General features: G+C 39.2%; 2 protein-coding genes across 3 annotated transcripts in view; one reads left to right on the forward strand and one right to left on the reverse strand.

Moving 5' to 3' along the window:
- Positions 1 to 5,588, forward strand: part of LOC109224008 (MMS19 nucleotide excision repair protein homolog) — a 19,559-nt gene extending 13,971 nt beyond the window's left edge. Inside the window, exons 12-22 of one of the 2 annotated variants that reach the window (XM_019388541.1) lie at positions 87 to 160; positions 820 to 925; positions 1,051 to 1,116; positions 1,228 to 1,904; positions 3,055 to 3,130; positions 3,223 to 3,334; positions 3,857 to 3,933; positions 4,645 to 4,725; positions 4,898 to 4,977; positions 5,073 to 5,141; positions 5,432 to 5,588. In XM_019388541.1, the coding sequence (XP_019244086.1) occupies positions 87 to 160; positions 820 to 925; positions 1,051 to 1,116; positions 1,228 to 1,904; positions 3,055 to 3,130; positions 3,223 to 3,334; positions 3,857 to 3,933; positions 4,645 to 4,725; positions 4,898 to 4,977; positions 5,073 to 5,106 (1,383 nt within the window). In that variant the 3' untranslated portion in view covers positions 5,107 to 5,141; positions 5,432 to 5,588. Of the gene's footprint in view, positions 1 to 86; positions 161 to 819; positions 926 to 1,050; positions 1,905 to 3,054; positions 3,131 to 3,222; positions 3,335 to 3,856; positions 3,934 to 4,644; positions 4,726 to 4,897; positions 4,978 to 5,072; positions 5,142 to 5,431 lie in introns of both variants that reach the window. The other variant, XM_019388540.1, reaches the window with a different exon arrangement.
- LOC109224010 (protein PAF1 homolog) lies at positions 6,709 to 12,814 on the reverse strand. Its single transcript, XM_019388543.1, has 12 exons — positions 11,495 to 12,814; positions 10,914 to 10,982; positions 10,426 to 10,533; positions 10,153 to 10,336; positions 9,988 to 10,064; positions 9,774 to 9,893; positions 8,178 to 8,283; positions 7,681 to 7,767; positions 7,526 to 7,594; positions 7,373 to 7,444; positions 7,157 to 7,300; positions 6,709 to 7,062 (listed from the first exon to the last, which is right to left on the reverse strand). The coding sequence occupies exons 1-12, from the start codon at positions 12,280 to 12,282 to the stop codon at positions 6,916 to 6,918; spliced, it is 1,971 nt and encodes a 656-aa protein (XP_019244088.1). The 5' UTR covers positions 12,283 to 12,814; the 3' UTR covers positions 6,709 to 6,915.

The following is a 27,599-nucleotide window of genomic DNA, read 5'->3' on the forward strand; positions in this document are numbered from 1 at the left end:
CCCCCCCCAAACCAACTTTCTGTTTAACTCTCTTTTTCCTTTTCCTAACTTCTTGACCTTAACAAAAGTACTTTCTCTTGTTGCAGGTCCATGGAAATCTGCAGTTAGCTGAACTGACAGCTGTGCTTTTGGAATGTTATTCGATTAAGGTACTTCCATGGTACGTACGCGGATCTTAATTTATCTTGTTTATTAGATTTCCATTCTATTCCATCTCTGTTCTGGATATTTCTCCCTACTGCATTCTCTATTGTGATGCATCCTCATATGGATGGCCAGTAGTCTCTGTTGATTTTTCTTATGTGTGATATTTGATGCAACTCAGTTTTTTGCTGGTTCACTAACTTCTGCTTTGAAAAAGGAAGCCACACAGTGTCATTTCCTGCTTATGGTGAAGCAAAAAATGTAATTTCGCTTGTTTTTTTCACTTATGCTCCCATAAACGAGAATATTAAGAAGGAACTAAGAAATAAAAGAGGAAAGGAAGGAAGGGCAAAGAACAAAGGGAAAAAGGGAGATCTAAAAAGTATACAGTATTTAGTTGTTCTTTTCTGACCTTTATTTCTGTTGTCACTGTTTCCTGTAGCATGGAAATGGTTAAGTCTCACATCCTAACAGAACAATCTGCCATATGATCTATTTGGCAGGTGGAGTCGGCCTATGTAGGCTGGAAGATGATCGGATTTTTTAGCTAGCAGTTGTATTTAAATGAGTTAAATAACTTAACAGTCCTACTTATCAAAGAATAACTGAACATTCCCAATATTTTCAATGTTTTTTTACCAAAGATCTGACCTGTAGTTTTTGGTTGCCTCTCAGGTTCCATTGCAATGGAGGTGCAGACGAAGTCTCTTTGAATCTTGCAGTTAATATTTTTGCTAAAATGGAAAATATCACATCTTTGAGCCTAGGAGTAAAGGGAAATGTAAGCATAGCATATTTTCTTTTCCTCCTCTTCACACGTCTTGTTCTATTTGAAGAAATATTTGATTTCCATCTTATTTACCCACAAGTTCCACTAGAAATGTTAACATACTATACTTACCTCAGGAGTTTCTGGACGCAACAATGGCTGCAATGAAGCAAGCTGTGGCAGGCTGTTCAGTGGAAAGCCAGGTAAAGGTTCTTCGGAAAGCTCTTGATGTGATGGCAACATGCTCCTTATTCCTATCCAAGGATTTGATTCTAGGAACCAATCGCTTTAACAAGAAAAGTCAACTTTGTCAGACTTTTGATGGTTTGTCTTGTCGAGACGAATGGATTACTTCACTCTTCGCATCAGTTGTAATTGCGTTGCATCCTCAAACTCGAATACCAAATATAAGACTGTTATTACAGTTGTTGACAACGACTCTCCTTGAAGGTCATTTACCGTCAGCTCAGGCCCTGGGGTCTTTGGTTAACAAACTTCCTGTAAATATATCAGAAGACTGTAGTCTCGAAGAAGTTATTGATATGTTATTCAAGAATGAGATGTGGTGCAACATTATTATTGGGAAAGAGGGCAGTGATGGTGGTGCTGTTAATATGGGTAACCCGAGAATAAGCAGTATGAATAGTCATGCTGTTATTGGATTAGCATGGATAGGGAAAGGTTTGCTTATGCGAGGTCATGAGAAGCTAAAAGATGTGACTATGACTTTCTTGAGTTACTTAGTTTCAAGTGGACATAACGGAAATTTGCTGCCTTTCAAGGATCAAATGAAAGATGGCGCAGAGCATGAAGTGCTTTGTCTCAGAAAATCAGCTGCAGATGCATTTCATATTCTTATGAGCGACTCTGATGCTTGTTTGAACAGGAATTATCATGCAATCATTCGCCCACTCTACAAGCAACGGTTTTTCAACATTATGTTGCCTATGTTCTTATCTGCAATAGTAAAATGTGACTCATCCACTACACGGTACGTACCAATATAGTTGATTTTATTTGTTTAATTTTTTTTATTGGAGCAACGGTAAATTTGTCTCCGTGTGACTTATAGGTCACGGATTTGAGCCATGGAATCAGCCACTAACGCTTACCCTAGGCTGCCTACGTGGCCGGGATGCTTCATGCACCGGGCTTCCCTTTTTTAAAATTTTTGTATATCCCGCGCTTCATACTCTCATTTTGTATGTGGTTGATGATGGAGACTGTAACCTTCTGGTTCATGGTTTGTTGAAGAAAGTCAAGAAACATTTAGAAGCCTAAGAACGCCAATAGATGTTAAGAAGCTTTTGTGGTCTTTGTATTAAGAAAGTTTATTGAGTAATTTTTATTAGCTTGCTTAAAGAAGTCATTTTTATTTAATTTCAATAACTCTGAAGACTATCTGTGTGCGCCATGAGGTGCTAGTTATCAGTTAATAGCATATGTTCTTTCTAAAACAAAGTTAATAGTGTATGTTCTGAAGCAGCTTATCAAAGGTGGAAAGGGGTATGTGGTTCTAGCATAATTTGGGGGAGGGGGTACTTTATCGGAAAAAAAGAAAAATTGGGGGAGGGGGTTTTCTTCTCATTTATTAAATTCCAACTCATCTGAAAAAAAAAAAAACAGAATCAACATTCAAGCTTGCCCATCTTGTATGTCCCAATTTGTCACCTATGTTTGTGCGATCTTCATGTGCCTAAATACTTGTGTTCTACTCGTATATGGGTTGTTTCATGTGCTTTCTGTAGATTCTCTATTTTTTTGGCATACCCTTGTATGCGGGAGTTGTCCCAATTATTAAATTAAATTATACTTTACTTGATATAAAAAGTATGGGTTGTTTCATGTGGATTTTCGAAGTGCACTAAAGCCTTGTTAAATGTTGAACATATCCATGTCAGAGCACACATGAATCCCCGTAAAATATGTTTTCCAAAGCTCTGTTGCATTCACTAAAATAAAACTAGTAACTTCTTTTTTTTTTTTGAAGTTTCAGTAGCTACATCATTTTTCCTGATTAAAGATTGAATAAGAGGACTTCTATCTTAAAAGAGCTCACTGTAATGAGTTGAATTAAACTTCTGTTGATCTGATCAAATTTTAAGATGGCTTGCCTTAAGTTAATCCTCCCGTGATTTCAGGTGTTTTCTCTATCAAGCTTTCGCACACCTGATATCAGAAACTCCTCTTGCTGCTATTGTTGGTGATGCCAAAAAGGTGAGTGAGTAGCAATGACCAACTATTTGTACTCATATTGTTGATGGTCGGGTCCAAGGTTAATTGCTTATGATATTTATCTTTGTATGCAGGTCCTTCCTGTACTTTTAGATTGCTTTCTTATGTTAAGCAAGGATGTCTCTCATAAGGAGATAATTTACAGTGTCATAATAGTTCTCTCCGGAATAATAACAGATAAAAATGGTAAGACTGTTTGCTTATCTCTGTGAGAGTTTCTTTTAGCTCTGAAAAGTTTATCAGATCGGCTATCATAATTTGCTTATGGACCATCATCCGCTAAGGATTTGCATATTAATTGTACCTTGCATATTTGCACATGTTCATCTTCAAGGTTGCGTGAAGAAGTTAATAGACATAGGCAATTGGCTTTCAGAAAATTTGCTTGAATAATCTAGAAAGGCTTCATTAGCTGCCAATTTTATACTTACGGAAGATTCTTTTTTTGTGTGCGCTAATGACCAATTGTAAGTGGCATATTTGAATATTTCCCGGGAACCTCATATGAGTTTCCTTTCAGAGATCTGGAGAACCCCTAGTCTAAGCTTTCTAAATTGCGAGCGAAAAGCTCTTTACTAAATCTTAACAAATTAAACCTGTCTTTCTCCAACTTGAGGTTGATCAGGTTATTGTTTCATGCTTTGATGTTAAATTTGGGATTCAATGGTTTCTTCATTCATTTTCCGACTTCTTTTTTTGCTGATGCAGGACAAGAAGCTATTGTAGAAAATGCGCCCACAGTTATCTGCCGACTTACTGAGCTCACATCCTATCCCCATATGATGGTAAAAGTTTCTTTCTAGTTTGGGATTTTGTGATGTGGTAAAATAATTTTATTGAGATGGCAGGAAATAACTGTCATATAGCAGTATGCCAAAAAGTAGAGAACCTAGAAGTTTGATTCTCTTCCAATCTTCCATATAAATATAAAACTCGTGGGTGCACCAAAAAGAAATAAGGAACAAGCGGCTATTCCTCAAATGTACAAAATTACTCGTCCCTGCAAAATATTTCCTATTTCTCTCTTTCAGCACAATGCATATTAGTGCTAGTGGAACAACAATTTACGCCCTTCATCTTGTCCTCCATCTTCTAAAAGTCCAGCTGAAGCGTGCTTGCATCACAGTGCTTGGTATCACTCATTGTAATCTAAACCATCTAAAGTTTTCCCACAAGTTAGACACTACCTGACAATGTAAAGGAAATGTGTCCGCATCTTTGTCCGGATTTTTGCAGATAAACTACCAACTGATATATGGAATTCCACTCTTTCACAAGTTGTCAGCTCTCAGAATCGCTCCACTCGTTGCTAACCAAGTGAAGAAACTCCCCATCGTGGTGACCTAGGAATCAAATAGATAGATGTGAAAAGCCTGATTTCTCTTTGATCAAGAGCCTGTTATAATAGGACTTTAATGAAAATAATCCACTACTCTCCTTCACTTCCGACTATAGGCTGGGACCTTTCTTATATTTGAAGTTTCTTAAATTATCAGGTGATTCGAGAGACTGCAATTCAGTGCCTTGCTGCCATGTCAGAGTTGCCGTATGCAAGGATATACCCCATGAGAACACAGGTTGGTTTTGTAGTGTGAGCAATCAGAATATCCACCAACATTTTATCAGAAGATCCTGAAACACCAACTAAATGCTTAACAATGGACGCGGCTTATTTATCAGGAGTGTAAGAGGTTCTTCTTGTCTTTCTCATGAAGTCTGGATTTTCATAATGTGTCTTTTCATATGTAGGTGTTGCAAGCATTATCCAAAGCTCTTGATGATACAAAGAGGGTCGTTCGTCAAGAGGCAGTGAAATGTCGGCAAGCTTGGTAAGACATTATAGATCCATTGTGTCTTTACTTTAGTTATACATATTTACCGAGTTGAACTCATTTACATTTTTTGGGCCTTTTTTAATTCTTAGGGCTTCAATTGCATCAAGGAGTTTGCACTTCTGAAAGCATGCAGAAGACTTCCTTGAAAACCCGGTTGGGTGAGATCTTTATCCCTTTTGTCATCGATATTCGTCAACACATCAATGTAAAACTACTGTGCACATATTATTTCATAAATTTTCCATGTGGGAAATTCAATAAATCAAAGATTGAGATTGAGCGTGATCTTCTATACAGTCATTACCTTCGTAATCTACATCCTCCTACCAGTAGTTTGCTGTATGTGCACTACCATGCTGGCACTCTCACCTCTTCACCTCGACAGTCCAGCTTTTGAACAGGTTCCATATTGAGTTTTGCTTACCATGCCTGGCTGTTATGTTGACAGGATCGTATAGCCAAGCAGGCTTCAGACTACATTCATGTGTTGCATCCTTGCAGATGGTACACCCTCTTGCTTCTGCTTGTACAGCAGCTTCTTGCTTCTGCTTGTATAGCAGCTTACTTATAGGTCCACAGTCTTGATGTAATAACTTCGGGGGGGGGGGGGGGGGGTTAAGTTTCAGAGTGGTTTTCAAGGACGAAGTGTACTCTGGAGGGGGTGTGGCAGAGGGGAAGGCTTGGGCGTTTGGCAGCTCCTGTTCTATCAATCGCAATGTACAATGATCCAACATAGCAAGGAGCAGCAGTCTTATCTCCAGTGAGAATGATTATCAGGTGATGCATCGATGCGACAATGGTGTCCCACCTCCCTTCAGTTGGATGCAGAGAGATCAAACTGTAAATTAAAGTTGTACTGACTTCTGCAAAGTTTGGAGCTTGTGGTTAGTGTGAATTTCATACTAGGGACAATTGTCTGAACAAAGATAGTAGTATTCATTCAATGCAATTTTCCTTCATAAATTGTCTACTTTGTGGTGTTATCAACTTATCATCCATTGATTTGGTGCTCATGGTGGCACCTCCTTCAGCTTCCCTTTTCAAGAACAAAATTTGCAAAATTAATTTCTGCCAGGAATATGGTTGTGGGATCTTTCATTAGCTTTAAGTTCTCGACAAGAGCAATCTGGATATATTCTGGATGTTGTATAATGATGTTCGTTCAAACCTGCACTTATCACCCCTAAGACCTTTCTTCTGCAACCAACCTTCTGGACAATTAAATGCAGAATGCAACACCATCGAACGTCTTGATGTTCATCTTTATATTGCAGTCTCGTCCAACTTTTGTACCAAACTATGATTTGTGTTATTAACTTCAAACAGTAACATGTTGGACAGAGAGAAAATATGAGTACTAGGTTTCAGCTACCATAAAGAGTCTTTCTCCGTAACAGAAATTAGAAATAACAATATTTACCTCGACCGTTTAATCACTTATCCCTAAACAACCATTACAGCACAAATGAGAATTAGCGAGCAACTTCAATGTGTACTTTCCTGTGATTTCCAGTTTTGCGAGAAGCACAAAGGGTCAGCCTGAAGCACAAGACATATCTCCTCTTTAACCACAATACATCTCCTAGCTCATTTCTAAACACTGCCACAACATGCAAAAGAGCAGGAAGAATTTTTTTGAAAAAGCTGACACCGAAAATTAAACCACAAGTCGCTACACCTAATGCAACATCTGTGCAGAGGGTATAAGACTGGAGGAAAGGGAACAAGAATAACTGTAGGGCCAAACAATCATTGGAGCACTGGTAAAACATTACTTGAAAGTTCAATCTTTTCAAAGAACAAAATTCCTATATGGTACAGAGCATTGTTTATTTGTGCAACTTCTCCCATATATCTACTCTCATGTTTTTTTTCCTGTTCTCTAATTCTTTGCTGTAAATTATCCGATCAGCTGAAATGAATGTGAACTAATCAGTCAGACATATCATACTCGGCTCCACTAGATTGATCCTGATCACCATCATGCATATCGTTCTGTTGTTCACCAACAGCATCTTCGTCATTAGTTCTTGCTCTCCTTGAACTTGAGACACCCCCCTTCGAAGCTGTTGCATAACCCTGCAAGGATCCACCGATGTCATAATCAGTTGCAAAAGGAAAGGTCATGTAGAAAGAAAAAACTGAAGGAAGAGTAGGCTTATGGCTTCATTACCCCTTCTTCTTTCAGTTCAATGGCAGCTACTGTTTTTCTCCTCCTTACTGTAACTCTTGAAGGTACTGGAAAATGTTCAACTTCATCATTTGATTTTCCCTCTCTAGCTCTCTTCTTTCTCAAAACAAGCTTCGTTGGAAGAGGCTGCATCCACGTTGTAGTCAAGTTCCATTGTTAAACCACATAAAGTTTACAAGTTAAAACCCAGTTTTTTACCATGTAATGGGCCTCCGTTTCACCAAAGGCCACAAGGTATGTAGTAGGATCATCTGCATCATCGCCTCTTACCTGCCAATGGGCAAATGCGAGCAATATCAATAATATAAAAATGTAACTAGGTTGAGTTCAGCACTAAGAAAAGGTACATACATCCCAGTGATACTCCCGAACCCAACTGTATGAAATATCCTCGTTTTCATCATACATATCCTTCGTTAGCTGTCAAAATCAACGAAAAGCAACAGAATATATTAAATGAGATTTATGCTCAATAACTTTTCCATTTTAAACAGATGTAATTTCACCTCATTTGGTGCAGGGACCATATATGCCAGAAATTTATCAGGTTTATCTGCGTCCGAGCTTGTAGCCACGAAGCTTTTCATAATGGCCTGCAAGATGTATTGCAAATCATAATTCATGTTCGTCAAGATTGCATTCAAACATCATAGTGTCATGGGGGTCCGAGGGAAAATAGAAGATTGTGCTGACAGAGACACATTATAATCAACACTCTGCCAAAGGCCTTCAAACTTTTCCAACCCAATATAAGTTTGGACTGAACATTCTCGCTTTGGTCAATTGATGTTGGGTAAGGAGCTAATAGCAAAATGATTAGACATAAGTTTGGAGAAGATGAATATATGGGGTCTCAATTTCATATGAAAAAACTAACTTTGCCAGTCTTGCTTTCACTTAGCAATTGCTCATCCACATTTACTGCCCAAAGGAGTCTTTACTTTACCTTACTAACCTGGAGAAAGCACTACAAACTTGGAGAAAGGCATCTAATTAATTTCACCTGTGATTCATATGCATCGCGAACAGTTTTATCCAACTTGTTGTAGGTCTCTGAGTCAGCAGTTGGAGCACTATCGAAATTCGCGAGTACAAACGGGTCTTGGTACCTGGAAAAGTAGCAATATCAGTTCATGTTATCAATATCACCAAGATATTGCCATGATCCAATGACTCAATGAGTTTTATAGGAAAAAGGGAAAAAGTTTTGGCAGGCAATTATCACTTTAAATCTTTTGCATATTGGCAAATACATCCAGCTTCTGCTGTTTTCTTTTGACAAACAAATGTTATTTTATTGACAAAAATGATAGCAGAAGAATTCAAGTATACGCGATGCGTAAGGAAAGATAGCAATCTGGTGATCTCCTGTAAAAATGCCATCCAATTATCCATACAGGTGGGATGTCTTAGGTACTCCAAGAATATAAGAAAGGCATACCAGACTCATTTGCCTACCTACAGTAATTGTACAACAATTTTTCAGGAATTTTATGGGCTGCATCTATAAATGCCATAAATTGTAGAAAAATAGCAGAACGAGAGAAAATGAAGGATATGGTGACAAATAGAGAAGAGCTCCACCGCAGAAGTGAGTACAATAAATAGCAAGCGCCAAACTCGCACATATCAAACATACAAAAGCCCAAAACTTAAAAGTCCCAAAGTTCCGTATAACCTTAATATTTAATAGCATTTCTTCTCGCTCAAGTTTCCCTTAACCTTCAATTACCTAGTACCGCCAATTACCATTACCTACTCTGGTTGTTGCTCAACAAAGCAAACAAACGACTACGTTTTTTGATAAAGAGCAAACAAGCGAGTACTTACTACACAAAGGTGAGAGGGGACAAAAGAGGTTTACATAAAAACGGAGTATGTGCTTTCAGACAACAAACACAGAGAGATCAAACATAAGATAATATAAAAGCTCATCATTCTGAGAAGTTTACCCACCAGACAGTGAGCAGACCTCAGTTAGTGAACTAAGCAATAATCTACATATGTGCCAGTATTGCTGCTACCAAACAACGATTAGGAGGAAGCATAAAGAACTTTGAAGAAATAATTAGCTCAAGGCACTAAGGCATTAAAGCACCACGCATAGAGGGGTTGCACAAATTTTGCAATAAAAGAGGAGAATGTAGTTCTCATAAAAAGTATAGCTTTTTATTATTCCACTTAACATGAAATCCCCTTCCAACTCACAAAATACAGTCCAACTATGGTGAGCTTTTTTTGCACTGAGAAATGAGATAAACTTTTCTCCATCCGGATAATCAAATGGAAAAAAAGACTGAAAGCTACAATTATCACAAGAAGATAAATAAAAAATAAAAGGAGAAACTAGGAAATGTGTGAGCCCTTTATGCATGCATGTTAAAAGACAACGCCACATTCTTATGGATGAAGTGAAAGTACCTCATTCTTTGAGGGAGACTGCACCAGTTATACTGAAACATAATCTTCTTAAATCCTTTTTTTTTTATTGATAAGGTAAAGTTTTAATCTTCTTAAATCCTTCATCCCTCTTCTTCAACATTCAGGCCAACATATAGATATTTAACATGAGAAAGGAAGAAAAGAGAGGAAGACTTACCGATCAAAGTCAGGAAAAAGTGGCTGGACTTTGACAGGCTGCAATTTGCGATTGGTCGCATGAACGGGCCGTGACTTGCATGCCTCAAAAGAAGCCTCGATCTCCTGGAGTTGTCTATCTCTGAAAACAGGGTTTGAGGAATACAATATTCAGGCCTCAACTATGTCTCACTATCTTAGACATGGATAGCATGGACACTGAAAGTAGAAGTAACCTATTGTTAAGATTCTCCAAGATGTTGCGGCCACCTCTATTTTCTCGCAACTCTTTAGCTTGCTTTTCAGTCAGAGACTGCAAATGGCATAAACAATTAATTAAATAAGGTTTTTCTTCTCTTTGAAGAAGAATATTCCTCTAAAACGCTATTATCAGCAGGAACCTGTTTTGCTGACTCCGTGCTAAGAGGAGAGATGTATTGTGTTTTGACCAGCCAAGAAACACCTTTGTCTGTTGGCCTTTCTTTCTTTTTTATACCATCTTTCTTGATGGGGGTTATAGGATTGTCGTCACGCAACAATTCTTCATCTTCTGGGGCAAGTGGTAGTCTTTCACCCTTTGGAGGACTAAGCAAGCCAGCAACAAGGTCAAAATAATAGATAAATTTAATTAATATGTGCTGCATGAAGAAAAGGAGAGAGAGCACGTAACATACTTGTATACGCTGAGATCAAGAAGGTCAAGAGGTATTCCAAGGTCTGGTTCAACATATAGTTCAGGCTTGTGCATTTTCTCCAGTGAGGTAATTGAGTATTTCGTAAATCTGCACACTCAAATGATTTGCCCTTACAAAAAAATGACAAGTGTAGTAGTACAGTGATGACAATCAACTACTAAACCATGTCCATTCTCACACACAATAGAGATAGCCTGACAACTTGTGGATCAGACTAACCAGAGGTGATGGTTCGGGAAAGAAGATTGAGTTATAACTCTGTTAACCTCTATAATAGCGGACACTCTAGATGGGACAATTCATCTACATATAAAGTGCATGCCTTGTTTAGTTTGTTCTATCTCTGTTAGAACATGCATTGGTGGTTGAATTGATTACCATAAATACAAGTTTTTTTTTATACGTAAGATAAAATTATCATAAATACAAGAGAGAGGACCAGCACAACGAAAAGCAGGATCACATACCGATCTTTGTCTCTAGGTATTTGCAAAAGCTTTGGTTGTGCTACTGGATCTGGTAATTCATTTCTGAATCTGCAGAGTACACACAAATTAAGGAACGTTCAACACTCTCTAATATGTAAGACGTGTTTTTCCCAAGTGATAAGCATACCATGTAGTCTTTTCACAAATAATCTTGACACGGAAGGGAATAACTTCAAAGAAACGACATAATAGTATAAGTGATTCAGCAAATAGCTAAATACGCCCACCATCTAAATTATGATGCTCATCAAGTTTATCACCAACCTACCCTATGAAACGGCCATCTTGCAAAGGCAAATCAGTTATTTGAACTTTATGCGCCGAGTTTGGGATTCTACCACAGTACTGGGTTCAGAATCTATTATTCGCACTTATTTAATGGATTTTTAAGCACATATACAGGGTTTGAGTCAAAGCAATAGAGTTTGAACCCATAATATGTGCTCTGCATCCGCCCCTGATATCACGTGTAAATTTCACCCTTACCATGACGAGATTGAAATGTATTATGATCAAACAGTCAGTTGGGCTGGAAAATAAATCAAGAATTAATGGCTTACTTTAACTTGCAAAGAAATGTGGTCGGCTTCTTCAAACGGTTCTCAGTCCTCTCACTACTAAGCAAAGGGGTGGTCCTTCTATCAGCCATATGTGATGCACTAATAGAACCATGACCTTTCATCCCAGAGGCTAACATTTGGGTTTTCTGCAGAACCCTATTCTGTGATTCCTTTAGTTGCTGCTGCCTATGCTTTTCTTCATGCCTTTGCTTTTCTAATTCCCTCTTCTTCCTAATCCTCCTCTCTTCTTCAGTCTCAACCCGAGCATTGGCTGCTTTCTTCACAGGCAATGGAGGCACAGAACGCCCTCCTGGCTGTTTAGACCGACCAGCAGCCTGATGATTACCATGTCCCGGTTCACTCCAACCAGAGTCTCGCCTTTTCTCGCCCCCACTGGGCCTACTTGATGAAGGAGGTGGCGGAGGGGATGGGGGCTGAGAAGGTGGAGGAGGAGGAGGAATTGAAGAACTTGGAGGAGGAGAGGAAGGAGGTGGGGGCTGGTTTTGGGTATACTGGGAGTAATACAGTGGAGGAGGAGGTGGCGGAGGCTGTGCTGAAGGTGGTGGCGGTGGAGGTGGATACGAAGACGGAGGAGGAGGAGGAACGTAAGCAGGGTGCTGATAATTTTGCTGCTGCTGAGTATAGGAGGAGGAAGATCCACCGTAGCCCCAATTCTGAGAGAACTGAGACGGCGGTGGCGGTGGAGGAGGGTTCTGATTCTGCGGTGGCGGTGGCGGAGGAACGAAACTCGACTGAGACGGTGGTGGGAATGGCCTATACGAAGCCATGGTACACACACTTGTGGTGGACCCTACACGTCACTCAACGGCAAAACAGAACTCTGAAATCTGAATACAAACTAAAACCCTAGAACCACCAAATCAATCTACAAATCACAATCCTCTCTGACTAAAAACAATCAAAAGAACCCTAAAGCAAACAAATTCCAACTGAAAAGATTTCTGATTTCACCTTTCAACAAACGGGACAAAACTGACCGAAAAATCAAATAAAAGATCTATCTTTCTCTCTCGCTCAAACAAAACAAAAGATTGAGATAACAATGAGGACTGAATTTGAACAAAAAAAAAAAGGGAATGAGAAATTCAAGAACAATTTTTACTCAAAACAGAACAGCTTTCAGAAAAAAGCAACTAGAAACATGAAATTTGAGCTTCAAAAATTGAAACCAAAAGGGAAAAAAGGAATTGGTGACATTGACAAAGGAGAGGATTTTTCCTAGTTTAGTACGGGGAAGCAGAGTGAGCAGACAAATGATTGTGTTTTAGCTGAGTTTTGCCAGTTATGTAAGCATCAGGGATCCCACGCTTTATATAGTCGTCGCTTTATGTTTTTTTTACAACTCTGGAAATTTTTCCCCAAAAATGACTCCTTTCTCCTTACAGTCATCCCTTTGACCAAATATTTTGACAAAAATAAACAATACAATTTCCTCCAAATGAAGATTATTGTTATGTATTTTTATTCTTTTTTTTTATTTAATCGTCAAGTAAAAGAGTTTTTCTTTGTTCTTATCAACGAGATCAATCGATGTGTTTCTAAATAAGTCATTTCTCGAAAGAGATCGAGTAGTTCCGATCTCATTTATAGTTGACTTGTGTGCTATGACTAATAACGGTGAATCTTACCTAGTATCGAAATTAGATTTGATATCTTTTTGATTTCTGAAAAGAGTTTTAATGGCGATCGGACTTTCCTTCTCTGAAAGTCTAATGGTCGGATGAATTTTAATTTCATAGAATCAAGCATTAACACAATAAGTGTTCCTCTTTATGTTATCTTTGTTCTCGTTCCCATCTTCTGCGTTATTTGACGTGAAGGAGGGATGGAGAATACTACTCTATCAATAATAAGAAATCGGTATCGGAAACTTACATTAGGCGGGGACATGACTCCATTTCAGCTTTTGAAGATGCAAGTTTGCTCGAGAACTGGAGAAATAGTGTAGAAGACGCTGCTCGAAATGATTTTAAGAGTTTATGTGCATTGTCGTCTTATATAGTATTAGACCATAAATATTCTATTTTTTTCTCTAATCTTTAAGTATTTATAAATTAAATTATTAACTCATCAATAAGATTACTCTAATTTTGAATTTCCAAAATAAGAGATTTTACTTTTTATTTATAACCTTTTTTTCAAAATAAAAGAACATGAAATTGGGATATTCTTTGACATTTATCTATTACAATTGTTCCCTTGCAATGAATTACATGTTATTTATATGCATACTTTAATTTTTCTGTGTTATAACATAAAAAAGTGACTAGGGGTGACATCCTCCCTCGTATAGTCTTTGCATTTCATAACTCTTCTTATTTTCCACAGAGGTATATTTTATTTCTTTATAATTTGGTAGAACCGAAAAAATTTCAATGCAAGTTTATTGCTGTGATACTTTTTAAATATTTTTATTTTATTTTATTTTATTTATTGAAATTGAAAACTCTACCTGCATTGTAATTGATGACTCATCTTACGTAATTTGTGATGGATTCCACTTGGATTTCAGGATTTAGTTAGATAGCATTTGAATTTTTAAAGTGTAAACACATTAATTGTTTTGCATAAAAAGGAATAATATCATAAAGCTCCCTCTATATTTGCATTCGTAGCACTTACAATCGTTTACGTTAAAACAAAAAGCTATAACAGAAACATAAAATGTGGCTTTTGTTAACAGTAAATTATTACAAGTGTTCCATTGCAAATTTGCAATGAGTTACGTGCTAATTTGCATGTAGATTTGTTTTTTTTGTGTGTAATAATGACACATAAATAAAACGTGAATGCGGTTGAATCCTTCCACTTCTCTTCTTTGTCTTGTCGTAGTTACTCTTGATTTTCTCTCTTCCACTAGAGTGGGTATATTTCATTACTTTTACTACTTCATAAATAAATAATATATATATATATATATATTATATATATATATATATTATATATATATATATATATATATATGATAATTTGGTAAAATGGAAAAATTGTTCTATGCGAATATAATGCAGTGATTTTTCCTCTCGTTTTTTGTGTAGTTGAAGACTCTACTTATGCATTTGATTTACTCCATCCATCCAATTTTAATTGTCACTTTAGTTATTAAAAAAATATCAAAATAATTGTTACTTTAGGTGTTCAAGATTAAATTTATTAATTATTTTCAACTATACCCTCAATATTAGAGAAGCAATAGTTATTTTTAATACAACTCAATTCTGAAAAATATTTAATAGGAGTAATTTAGTGAAATATATCTTGTAATTATTGTTTTTTTTTTCAATGGATACGAAAAGAGCGAAGTTAAACGGGACGGAAGGAGTAAATAGTAATTAATAATGAATTCCTTAGATTTCATGTATTTTAGTTGGATTTCTTTGGATTTTTAAAATGGCACCACTTTAATTGTTACAGTTGAATAAGTAATTAGTGCATAAACATCCCTCCATGTTTGTATACATATCACTTACCTCTCATGTAGTTTGAGATACTACACTTGCTCCCCTTAATTTGATTTTTTTTTCAACAAAATTATTTATAAGCAAAAATATTTTATATATTACAGGTTTACCCTTCTGTAATTTAGACTATTTTGTAGTTTTTCTCATTTTCTTTCTTCTATGAGAGAGTACATTGATTTCTTTTCCTTTTTTTTCACCCTTTTTTATAATGCGTATCAGATAAATTGGTTAAATAAAAAAACGTTTATGTGGGATATTGCAGTAATTTTTTTTCGTAATTGACAATCCTACTTGTACACTAATGACCAAGATTACGGAGTTATTAACATTGGATTGCACTTGGATTTCATGATCTCAAATTTATGACTCCTTTAATTTAATAATATTGCATTTGGATTTTAAAAATCTCAGCACTTTGACTCCTAAAAGTTGACTAAATATATAATTTTTAGACTGTTTTCACTTGAATTTTTGTATTTTAAATATAGCAGTGTGACGACCCGGCCGGTCGTCTCATGAGTTACCGCTCCGTTTTCCCCATTTCTGCTTCTTTATGCTTTGTTATCCCTGTTTTATGGTCGGGTTGGTTGGATTGAATCCGGAATGGTTTTGGTGAAGTTTGAGACACTTAGGCCTCATTTGTTTGCACTTAATGGAGGTCTGAATTTTAATCATTCAGATCTCAGACATTAAATGCGTTTGTTTTTAAAGTCTGAATCTTAATTATTCAGATCTTAATCATTAAGTGTGTTTGTTTTTTTTACTTTACAACCACTTCATGTGTCTGAATAGGTCTGTATGATTAAGATCTATAACAGAGACTTAATTTCATTAAGATGCTATCATATATTCATTATTAACTGCCGCCACCGCCTACCATTATCAACTACCACAATGCCACCACCACCACTATACTCAACCACCACCTCCACCTCCGCCACCACCACGCCACCATCATCTTTAATCATAGCCTCTATTATCGACCATCACCACCTACTATTCCCACCACTCCGAACACCATCATTCTCATCACAATCAACACTCATCCGTCTCAACTACCACAACTAAGCACCCCCATCACCATCAACAATCACAACCGATACTGCCCATCAATTAACCTACCACCACCCACCCACCACCTTCCTCAATCATAACTACTACCACTACCCGACATTATTAACTATCACCACCCACCACCACCATCCTCAATCATAATTGCCACCACTACCAATTACTACTAGTTACTAGCATGAACCACCATCATCAACCAAAACTACCACCAACCACCGCCTCTAGTCGGCATTCACCCGTTAGCCATCACCACCAACAACTATCATATTTTAAAAAACTATATATTTTATTGATAGAAGATTAGATTAGTTAGTAGTTTATTTGAATTTTATGTTTATTAATTTTCATATAAAGATAAATTTTATACATTCAGATGTTAAAAATCAAACAGTCTTAATTATTTCTATTCAGATCTTAATACACATCTTAATATATTCAGATGTGTATTCAGATTCAGGTGTCTTAATCTTAATACACATCTTGATATTCAGATGTGTATTCAGATTCAGACGTCTTAATCTTAAAAAAAACAAATGAGGCCTTAGTCTCTTTTAGGAAGGCTTAAGTTGGAAAAGTCAATCGGATGTTGACTTATATGTTAGAGGGCTCGGATGTGAGTTCCAATGGTTCGGTTAGCTTCGGGAGGTGATTTATGACTTAGGAGTGTGATCGTAATGGATTTTGGAGGTCCGGAGTAGATTTAGGCTTGAATTGGCAAAGTTGATATTTTGGCGATTTTCGGTGGGTAAGCGAGATTTTGATATAGGGGTCGGAATGGAATTCCGAGAGTTATAGTAGCTTCGTTATGTGATTTGGGATGTGTGTGCAAAATTTCAGGTTATTCGGACGTGGTTTGGTTGGGTTTTTGATCAAAAGTGTATTTCGGAAGATTTTAGAAACTTAGGCTTGAATCCGATGTGTTTTGGGTGATTTGATGTTGTTTGAGGTGTTTTGATGATTGGAACAAGTTTGAATAAGGTTTTAGGATGTGTTGGTGCCTTTGGTTGAGGTCCCGAGGGCCTCGGGTGAGTTTCGGGTGAACGACCACCAGTACTACCAACTGCGGCCACCAGAGGCCGAGGACGCGGTCGTGGTCGTGGTAGAGGCAGGGCAGCGGGGGCAGCACCTGCAGATCCACCAACTGCCCCAATTCAGGACCAGGTCCCAGCTGTGGACCCTCCAGCAGTACCAGCTCAGGCACCAGTTGTGCCTATTGTGATTCCGGGTCTTCAGGAGGCCTTGGATCAGATCTTATCAGTTTGCACTGGCCTAGCTCAGGGGGTTTCAGCCACTACAGCCGCAGCTACTTCACAGGCCGGGAGAGGCAGTCAAACTCCCGCCGCCCGCACACCTGAGCAGGTCGTGCAGGGACTTCAGATGCCGGGGGCACATCCAGCCCAGCCGGTCGCAGCTGCTCAGGACTATGTAGTTCCTGTCATGCCAGAGGATGAGCAGCGTAGGTTGGAGAGATTTGGGAGACTTCAGCCTCCGACCTTCAGCGGAGCAGAGGGCGAGGATGCTCAGGGCTTTTTAGACAAGTGTCGGAGAATGCTTCGCACAGACGGTATTCTGGAGACCAGCGGGGTCGCTTTCGCTACTTATCAGTTTTCAGGACCTGCTTTTACTTGGTGGGAGGATTTTGAGAGGCGTAGGCCTGTTGGTGCAGCACCCCTATCCTGGCAGCAGTTCTCCGTTCTCTTTCTGGAGAAGTATGTGCTGCAGTCTCGCAGAGAGGAGCTGCTTAGACAGTTTGAGTGGTTGCGTCAGGGGGAGATGACTGTGTCACAGTATGATTTGAGGTTCTCTGAGTTGGCTCGTCATGCCATCTGGTTGGTCCCGACAGATCAAGAGAGGATCAGGAGGTTTGTCGATGGTCTTACTTATCAGCTCCGTATCCTTATGACAAGGGAGAGGGTGACTGGTGCTACATTCGAGGAGGTTGTGGATATTGCCCGAGGGATTGAGTCTGTCCGTCGCCAGGAGAGAGAAGAGAGGGAGGTCAAGAGGCCTTGAGGATCTGGTAGCTACAGTGGTGGTCCTTCGAGGAGCCAGTTTCAGCACGGCAGAGGCCGACAGTTCCGACATGGTAAGTCTGATCGCTCAGGTTATTGAGGGGCGTCATCGGGTCATGGTTCCCACAGTTCACACCAGGACCATTCTTCACTTAGTGCCCTCCTAGCTCAGATCTCATCCCGTGCTCCATCTGTTTAGGGCTCTTCTACACCGAGTGCATCTGCTGGTCACTCCGGTGCGAGAAGTTCCCAGCAGTCCCCTTTTCCAGCACCTGGGAGTTGTTACGAGTGTGGCGAGATGGGCCACATATGGAGGCAGTGTCCCCGTCGTGTTGCTAGTTCATCCCAGCAGAGGGGCCAATCATCAGCTTCAGCGCCAGTTGCTCCACCACCACCCGCCCAACCAGCTAGGGGTGGGGGTCAGTCAGCCAGGGGTTGCCCCAGAGGGGGAGGTCGATCAGGGGGCGGTCAGGCCCATTTCTATGTTATTCCAGGCAGACCTGATGCCATCACTTCAGATGCTGTTATTACAGGTATTATTTCAGTCTGCCACAGAGATGCCTCTATATTATTTGATCCCGATTCCACTTATTCTTATGTGTCATCATACTTTGCTCGTTATTCGAGTACGCCCCGTGAGTTTCTTGCTTTACCTATTCACGTATCTACCTCGGTGGGCGATACTGTTGTTGCAGACCGTGTGTACCAGTCATGTGTGGTGATTATTGGGGGTCTGGAGACCCGAGTTGATCTTTTATTATTGAGTATGGTGGATTTTGATGTCATTCTGGCATGGATTGGATATCTTCGTGTCGCGCTATTCTGGACTGTCATGCTAAGACAGTCACATTGGCTATACCGGGTGTGCCATGGATTGAGTGGCGAGGTGTGACTGATTACGTTCCTAGTAGAGTGATCTCTTTCTTAAAGGCCCAGTGCATGGTTGGGAAGGGTTGTCTTTCGTATCTTGCCTTTGTGAGGGATGTCGGAGCTGAGACTCCCAGTATTGATTCTGTCCCAGTTGTGAGGGATTTCCCTGATGTATTTCCTGCAGACCTGTCGGGCATGCCACCGGACAGGGATATTGATTTTGGTGATGACCTAGTGCCGGGCACTCAGCCCATTTCTATTCCGCAGTATCGTATGGCACCAGCGGAGTTGAAGGAGTTAAAGGAGCAACTTCAGGAACACCTAGATAAGGGGTTCATTCGGCCTAGTGTGTCACCTTGGGGTGCGCCGGTTCTGTTTGTGAAGAAGATGGATGGCACTATGAGAATGTGCATTGATTATAGGGAATTGAACAAGGTAACAGTTAAGAACAAGTATCCTTTGCCTCGCATTGATGATTTATTCGACCAGCTTCAAGGAGCGAGGGTATTCTCCAAGATTGATCTCCGTTCGGGTTATCACCAGTTGAAGATTAGGGATTCGAATATTCTTAAGACGACTTTCAAGACCAGATATAGTCATTATGAGTTCCTGGTTATGTCTTTTGGGCTGACCAATGCCCCAGCAACGTTCATGCATCTGATGAACAGCGTGTTCCGGCCTTATCTTGACTCATTTGTCATAGTTTTCATTGATGATATCCTGGTACATTCACGTAGTCAGGAGGATCACGCAAAACATTTGAGGGTTGTGTTGCAGAGATTGAGGGAGGAGAAGCTTTATGCCAAGTTCTCCAAGTGTGAGTTTTGGCTCAGTTCAGTGGCATTCTTGGGACACGTGGTGTCCAGTGAGGGTATTCAGGTTGATCCAAAGAAGATAGAGGCGGTTCAGAGTTGGCCCAGACCGTCCTCAGCCACAGAGATTCGCAGCTTTCTTGGTTTGGCAGGCTATTATCGCCGGTTTGTTCAGGGATTCTCATCTATCGCATCGCCCTTGACCAAGTTGACTCAGAAGGGTGTTTCATTTGTATGGTCGGACGAGTGTGAGGAGAGCTTTCAGAAGCTCAAGACAGCTTTGACCACAGCTCCAGTGTTGGTTTTGCCATCAGCTTCAGGTTCATATACCGTGTATTGTGATGCTTCGAGAGTAGGGATTGGTTGTGTGTTGATGCAGGAGGGTAGAGTTATTGCTTATGCTTCTCGTCAGTTGAAGCCCCATGAGAAGAACTACCCTGTTCATGATTTGGAGTTGGCTGCCATAGTTCACACGTTGAAGATTTGGAGGCATTACTTGTATGGCGTATCTTGTGAGGTATTCACTGATCATCGCAGTCTTCAGCATTTGTTCAAGCAAAAGGATCTTAATTTGAGGCAGCGGAGATGGTTGGAGTTACTTAAGGATTATGACATCACTATATTGTACCATCCGGGAAAGGCCAATGTGGTGGCCGATGCTTTGAGCCGAAAGGCAGTGAGTATGGGGAGTTTGGCATATATTCCAGTTGGGGAGAGACCTCTTGCGGTTGATGTTCAGGCTTTGGCCAATCGGTTCGTGAGGTTGGATATTTCGGAGCCCAGTCGGGTATTGGCTTGTGTGGTTTCTCGGTCTTCCCTATATGAGCGCATCAGAGAGCGCCAGTATGATGATCCACATTTGCTCGTCCTTAGGGACAGAGTTCAGCATGATGATGCCAGAGATGTGTCTATTGGAGATGATGGGGTATTGAGGATGCAGGGCCGGATTTGTGTGCCCAATGTAGATGGGCTTCGGGAGTTGATTCTGGAAGAGGCCCATAGCTCGCGGTATTCTATTCATCCAGGAGCCGCGAAGATGTATCAGGATTTGAGACAGCATTACTGGTGGCGGAGAATGAAGAAAGATATTGTGGGATTTGTAGCTCGGTGTCTCAATTGTCAGCAGGTGAAATATGAGCATCAATGACCAGATGGCTTGCTTCAGCGGATGGATATTCCAGAGTGGAAGTGGGAGCGGATCACTGTGGATTTTGTAGTTGGGCTTCCACGGACTTTGAGGAAGTTTGATGCTATTTGGGTGATTGTGGATNACTTTGAGGAGTTTGATGCTATTGGTGATTGTGGATAGGCTGACCAAGTCCGCGCACTTTATTCCTATCTGTACTACTTATTCTTCCGAGCGGTTAGTAGAGATATATATTCGGGAGATTGTTCGGTTGCATGGTGTCCCAGTTTCCATCGTTTCAGATCGGGGCACTCAGTTTACTTCCCAGTTCTAGAAGTCTGTTCAGCGAGAGTTGGGTACTCAGGTACAGTTGAGCACAACTTTTCACCCTCAGACGGACGGGCAGTCCGAGTGCACTATTCAGATATTAGAGGATATGCTACGCGCTTGTGTTATTGATTTCGGAGGGTCATGGGATCAGTTTCTACCACTTGCAGAGTTTGCCTATAACAACAGCTACCAGTCGAGCATCCAGATGGCTCCATATGAGGCTTTGTACGGGAGGCGGTGTAGATCTCCAGTTGGTTGGTTCGAGCCCAGTGAGGCTAGGCTATTGGGTACAGATTTGGTTCAGGATGCTTTAGAAAAAGTGAAGGTGATTCAGGAGAGACTTCGTACAGCGCATTCGAGGCAAAAGAGTTATGCTGACAGGAAGGTTAGAGATGTGTCCTTCATGGTTGGTGAGAAGGTCTTGTTGAAGGTTTCGTCCACGAAGGGTGTTATGAGATTTGGAAAGAAAGGGAAGCTGAGTCCGCGGTTCATTGGGCCTTTTGAGGTACTTCGGAGGATTGGGGAGGTGTCTTATGAGCTTGCCTTGCCACCCAGCTTGTCGAGTGTGCACCCAGTGTTCCATGTTTCTATGCTCCGGAAGTACATTGGAGATCCGTCTCATGTTCTAGATTTCAGCACGGTTCAGTTGGAGGGTGATTTGACTTATGATGTGGAGCTAGCAGCTATTCTGGAGCGTCAGGTTCGGAAGTTGAGATCAAAAGATATAGCTTCGATGAAGGTTCAGTGGAGAGGTCGGCCCGTGGAGGAGGCTACCTGGGAGACCGAGCGGGACATGCGGAGCAGATATCCTCACCTGTTTGAGGCTTCAGGTATGTTTCTTGACTCGTCGAGGACGAACGTTTGTTTAAGTTGGGGAGGATGTGACGACCCGACCGGTCGTCTCATGAGTTACCGCTCCGTTTCCCCCATTTCTGCTTCTTTATGCTTTGTTATCCATGTTTTGTGGTATCGGGTTGGTTGGATTGAATCCGAAATAGTTTTGGTGAAGTTTGAGATACTTAGTCTCTTTTAGGAAGGCTTAAGTTGGAAAAGTCAATCGGATGTTGACTTATGTGTTACAGGGCTCGGATGTGAGTTCCAATGGTTCGATTAGCTTCGGGAGGCGATTTATGACTTAGGAGTGTGATCGAAATGGGTTTTGGAGGTCCGGAGTAGATTTAGGCTTGAATTGGCAAAGTTGATATTTTGGCGATTTTCGGTGGGTAGACGAGATTTGATATAGGGGTCGGAATGGAGTTCCGAGAGTTACAGTAGCTTCGTTATGTGATTTGGGATGTGTGTGCAAAGTTTTAGGTTATTCGGACGTGGTTTGGTTGGATTTTTGATCAAAAGCATATTTTGACGTCTTCGTTCTGATTTTGGATAGATTCGATGCGCGTGGAGGCCAATTCGAAGGGCAAAGGCGTTGCGAGCTAGAGATTTAGCCGGTTCGAGGTGAGTAATGATTGTAAATGATGTTCTGAGGGTTTGAAACCCCGGATTGCACATCGTAGTACTATGTTGAGGTGAGACACACGCTTGTTGACGAGCGTGGGGTCGTACACTATTGGGAATTGTGACTTGGTCCGTCCCAGTTGATGATTTTACCGCGTATTTGACTGAAACTTATTTGCTATCACTATGATTTGGGTTGAATGCCATATTTGGGCTTCGTGCCAACTATTTGAACCCTTCGGGGCTTTTTATTGATATTTCCTCACTGTTTTGAATTACTACGTGAACTCAGTCATGTTATTTTCCACTATTTTACTACTCAGCCATTTTTACTCGATTTTGAGACTTAAACGAGATTTTAAATTATGCTTTGGGCTGAGAAACACTGTTTTACTATTGCCGAGGGGCTTGTGAGTATTTTTGACTGAGTAAGGCCGAGTGCATATGTTGTGAGATGACACTGATACTGATTCGAGGCCGAGGGCCTGATGATATGTACGCCACGAGGTGGCTTGACTGATATGAGGCCGAGGGCCTAGTTTTGATGCCACGAGATGGCTTGTTATGCGCTTGGGCCGTAAGGGGCCCCTCCAGGAGTCTGCACATCCCCAGTGAGCACGGGGTACCCAGTGTGATGTGAGATTGAGCCCGAGGGGCTGTTATTGTTCTGAGATGCTGCCCGAGGGGCGGATGTGGTGATACTGTGCCCGAAGGGGCGAGCTTCTATTTATTTACTGTACCTTAATTGTCTGTCAATTACCTGTTTACTTGTTGAAAGAGGATTTTACTTGTATTTTTACTGGTTTACTGTTTTCAAATGATTTTACTGCTTCATCATAGAATGCCTTGTGCTTTGCGTGATTTCTTACTTTCACTCATTATTTACATTTGTTACTCACTGAGTTGGAGTACTCACTTTACTCCCTGCACCCTGTGTGCAGATTCAGGCGCATCAGGTCCCGCTCCCGAGTGCTGATTCCTCCAGATTCAGGCAAGCTTTCAGAGATTACGAGGTAGCCGTTGACGTCCGCAGCCCCGTGTTTCTACTCCTTTATTGTCTCTATTTCCTTTCAGATATTGTACTAGTTATGGAATTATCAGAATTCTGTTATGTCTTTTAGATGCTCATGACTCAAATTTATGACTTTGATTTGAATAGCTTATATTTGGATTTTAGAAATCTCAACACTTTGATTCCTAAGAGTTGACTAAACATATAACTTACTAGACATGATAATAGCATACATTCAGGTTTAATCTTTCAAAATTGTATTATTATCCTTAAAGGAGTCTTCTAAATTCACTTCTGAATGAACCTTGTAACACCAGTTAGAGAGAAACTTCATGAGGTGCCCAAAAACCTTTAGTCTAGAGTTTTCGGGCGACTAGATTCCTCATTTTTCCTATTACAAAATGGGAATTTTTATCTCCTGTAGCAAAGGTTAACACCTTATTTATTTTAAAATAAATACCGTTTAAAAAAATTATATTCTATAGATACCTTTTAAGGTTTATAGCAAAATATTTAATTTTGGTTACCTCCTAATCCTAAGCCACTAAATACGCTAATCAGTTACACTATTTTCTTTCTCTCTCTACTTTGATACATCCCATTCTCTTCCTCATCCCATTAAAATTCCGATCTCCTCCTCCTTCCACCGAATTTGTGCAAAGCCCACTTCAGAAATTGCTTCGGCTCCCGTATCCGACGACTGCCAAGTCCACCGGAACTCTCCCATTTTGTCTTGCATACCGCCGCATTGTAACCAAAATTTCTCAAATATGCCATTACATTCCTCTGGAGTATCGATTTATTCGATTTTGCACATGAAGACACTTCCAATGCCTTAGCAATACAAGACGCCAGTACATTAAGGTACAAATCGAGATCGCTTTGGCCATTGTTTTCAGGATAACCGAAAACGAGATCGGAAAGACTAGGTGAAGCGACATCATCATGATCGGCGTGAGCGCTGTGTTCGCTTCCGCTTTAATTGAGGAAGATCAATGTATGTTGCTCGGCATTTAATTGATTTTCTGTTAATATATTTCAATTTATTTTCATGTATTTCATTGTCTTTTTTTTCATTGTAATTCAATGTATCTCGTTGTATTCCATGTATTTCATTGTATTCACTGTCTTTTTTTCATTGTACTTGAATGTATCCCACTGCATTATATGTATTTCATTATATTCACTGTCTCACTATATGCCAAGAATGTATTCATATGTTTTTTTTTTAATTAATATAATTTATGTATTCAGATGTATTATATAATTTCTCTGAAGATTGCTATGTTTTTGGGGTATTTTTCGGTTGAGAATCTTTTTTATAACTGAAAATACAAAATTTGTGTGTTATAATTGAGTTTGTTGAGTTATATTAGGAGTCTATTATGTTAATTGATCACTTTCCGTTTTAAAAACAGTGTAATCCCCTATTTCACGCCGTGAATACAGTCGAATACAGATACAATAATCTGTCCAGCTGTAATTCCATGTTTCACTCCATGAATACAGTCGAATACACTTGAATACAACAACTAATTAACTGGACCTCCCTGATTCACGCCTATTTTTGCTACTGTATTCATGAATACAATAGCTTAAATACATCAAATACATCTTATAACCACACAAAAGGTATCTATAATCCGTAATATAGCAAAAGGTATCTATAGATGGCTAATTACTACCAAAAGATAGTGCTTTATGAAAATTTCTCTACAAAATGGCCATATCAAAGAGATATTTGGGCCTTGCTTTCCAACGAGGGATCTTTACACAAATAGCCAGCTATATCAATTGTTTACTTTTTTCTAGCCATATACATAGATTATACACAATTTTACATAGGTAATACATATATTATACATTCATCGATTATTTTTAATTTAAGTGGTAAGGTGTGTTATGCATATAATATATACATAATTATGTAAAAATTGCACGGGGCGCCCTATTTGGTCGCTCCCATTTAACCTATACCCATTTTTTTTTAAACTTTTAACTTGTACCCACTTTTTAAAAAACTTCAGCTCCTTTCTCCTCCTCCTTCTCCTCCTTCGTTTTCTTCTTCTTCTTCTTTTTTTTTTTTTCCAGTTATTAGTTTTAGTCCAAAAGTTAACCTTTTTTTTCCAATTTTAATCTTTATGTGGTAATAGATGAGGAAAATTGAAATACACTATTGTAATGGTATAGAGTTCTTAATTAGGTTACGTAACTCAATAAGTGAAGGAATGTTGGCACCTCTTGAACTCACGTATCTTGAGGAATTGAGTTTGCATCACTTAAAAGGATTCACTGTCTTGTTAAGATGGAGTTAGGAGATTTTTTGCCTTCAGCTGGGACTTTTTTCCATCTCCGTCGCCTTGAACTTTTCGGCTGTGATAAAATCAAGAAGCTAATACCCAAATGGTTGCTGCAATACCTCCTAAATCTGACTGAAATTTTTTGTAAAATTGTGCAAGGAAATGGAAGAGATAAACGAAACTTCAGCTCTACAAAAACTTCAGCTTTAGAGCTGAAGTTTCCCAGTTACAACACAAAACTTCAGCTCTAGAGCTGAACTTCAGGCCCGGCTACTAAAATGCTGAAGTTTTGCGTGATTGTCTTTGCTATTTCAGCCCCGTGTGCTGAAGTTATGTGAAAAAGCGGGTACGCTTGTAATTTTTTTTGCAAAGCGGGCACAAGTTAAAATATAGCACAGAAAGCGGGTATAGATGCAAATATATTAAACTCACGGATTTTCCAAATTTTACCCACAAGGCCCATAACTTATTAGGAATTCATAGATGTTGTATCTTCGTTGGTATGTCATGTTGGCAACCTTTCAAAATTTCCGTTCTATTCACCATCAAAACTTACTGTCTAGTGATACTCGTTAAAGTTTCTCATATATTGAGTGCATGTTTTCTTGCTATTGCACAATATATCTAATGGGAAAAATTTAAACATTCTATTTTTTTTTAAATGTTTAAAAACGGGTTAACTTTATTAAGATAATATGCTTATTTTTGAATAAGATTGGGTCCAAATTAGAATTCCTAAAATAGGAGAATTTTCGTACAATTGATTACCTTAAAACAAAAAACTATAACAGAAACGTAAAATGTGGCTTTTGTTCACATTCAACTATTATAAGTGTTCCATTGCAATGTGTTACGTGCTATTTTGCATGTATATTTGTTTTTTATGTGTAATAATGATCACATAAATAAAATGTGAATAATGTTGAATCCTTCTACTTCTCTTCTTTGTCTTTTTGTGGCTCTTCTTGATTTTTTTTTTTTCCCACTAGAGTGTGTATATTTGATTACTTTTACTACTCCTTAAATATATATCCGATAATTTGGTAAAATGAGAAAATTGTTCTATGCGAATATATTGCAGTAATTTTTTTCTTCCTTTTTGGAAGTTGAAGATCTACTTATGCAATTGATTTACTCCCTCCAACCCATTTTAATTGTTGCTTTAGCTTACAAAATTTATCCAAATATAATTGTCACCATATGAATTCAAGATTAAATTTGATTATTGTTTTTAACTATAGCCTTATTATTAAGAAAATAATAGTTATTTTTAATACTACTTAATTCTTAAAAAGCATTTAATAAGGGTAACTTAGTAATATCTTGTATATATTATTTTTCTTAATAAACGTGAAAAGAGCTAAAGCGATAATTAAAATGGGACGAAACGATTACATAATACTCTCTCCAGTCCAAAATAACTGATTTTTTAGTTGTTTTCACACAGATTAAGAAATTCACCTTTTAGCATTAATTAGCAATGAAATTGACCATATTAACCTTTGCTATCTCTTCAGATAAATACTCCTAACACATACTCCAACACTATTTACTCCAAGGGCAATGTAGGGAAAAAATAATTAATTCATTCTTGAAATCTGAAAAAATCACTTATTTTGGACCACAAAAAAAAGG

The sequence above is a fragment of the Nicotiana attenuata genome, chromosome 3, assembly GCF_001879085.1.
Source record: "Nicotiana attenuata strain UT chromosome 3, NIATTr2, whole genome shotgun sequence".
Classification (NCBI taxonomy): Eukaryota; Viridiplantae; Streptophyta; class Magnoliopsida; order Solanales; family Solanaceae; genus Nicotiana; species Nicotiana attenuata.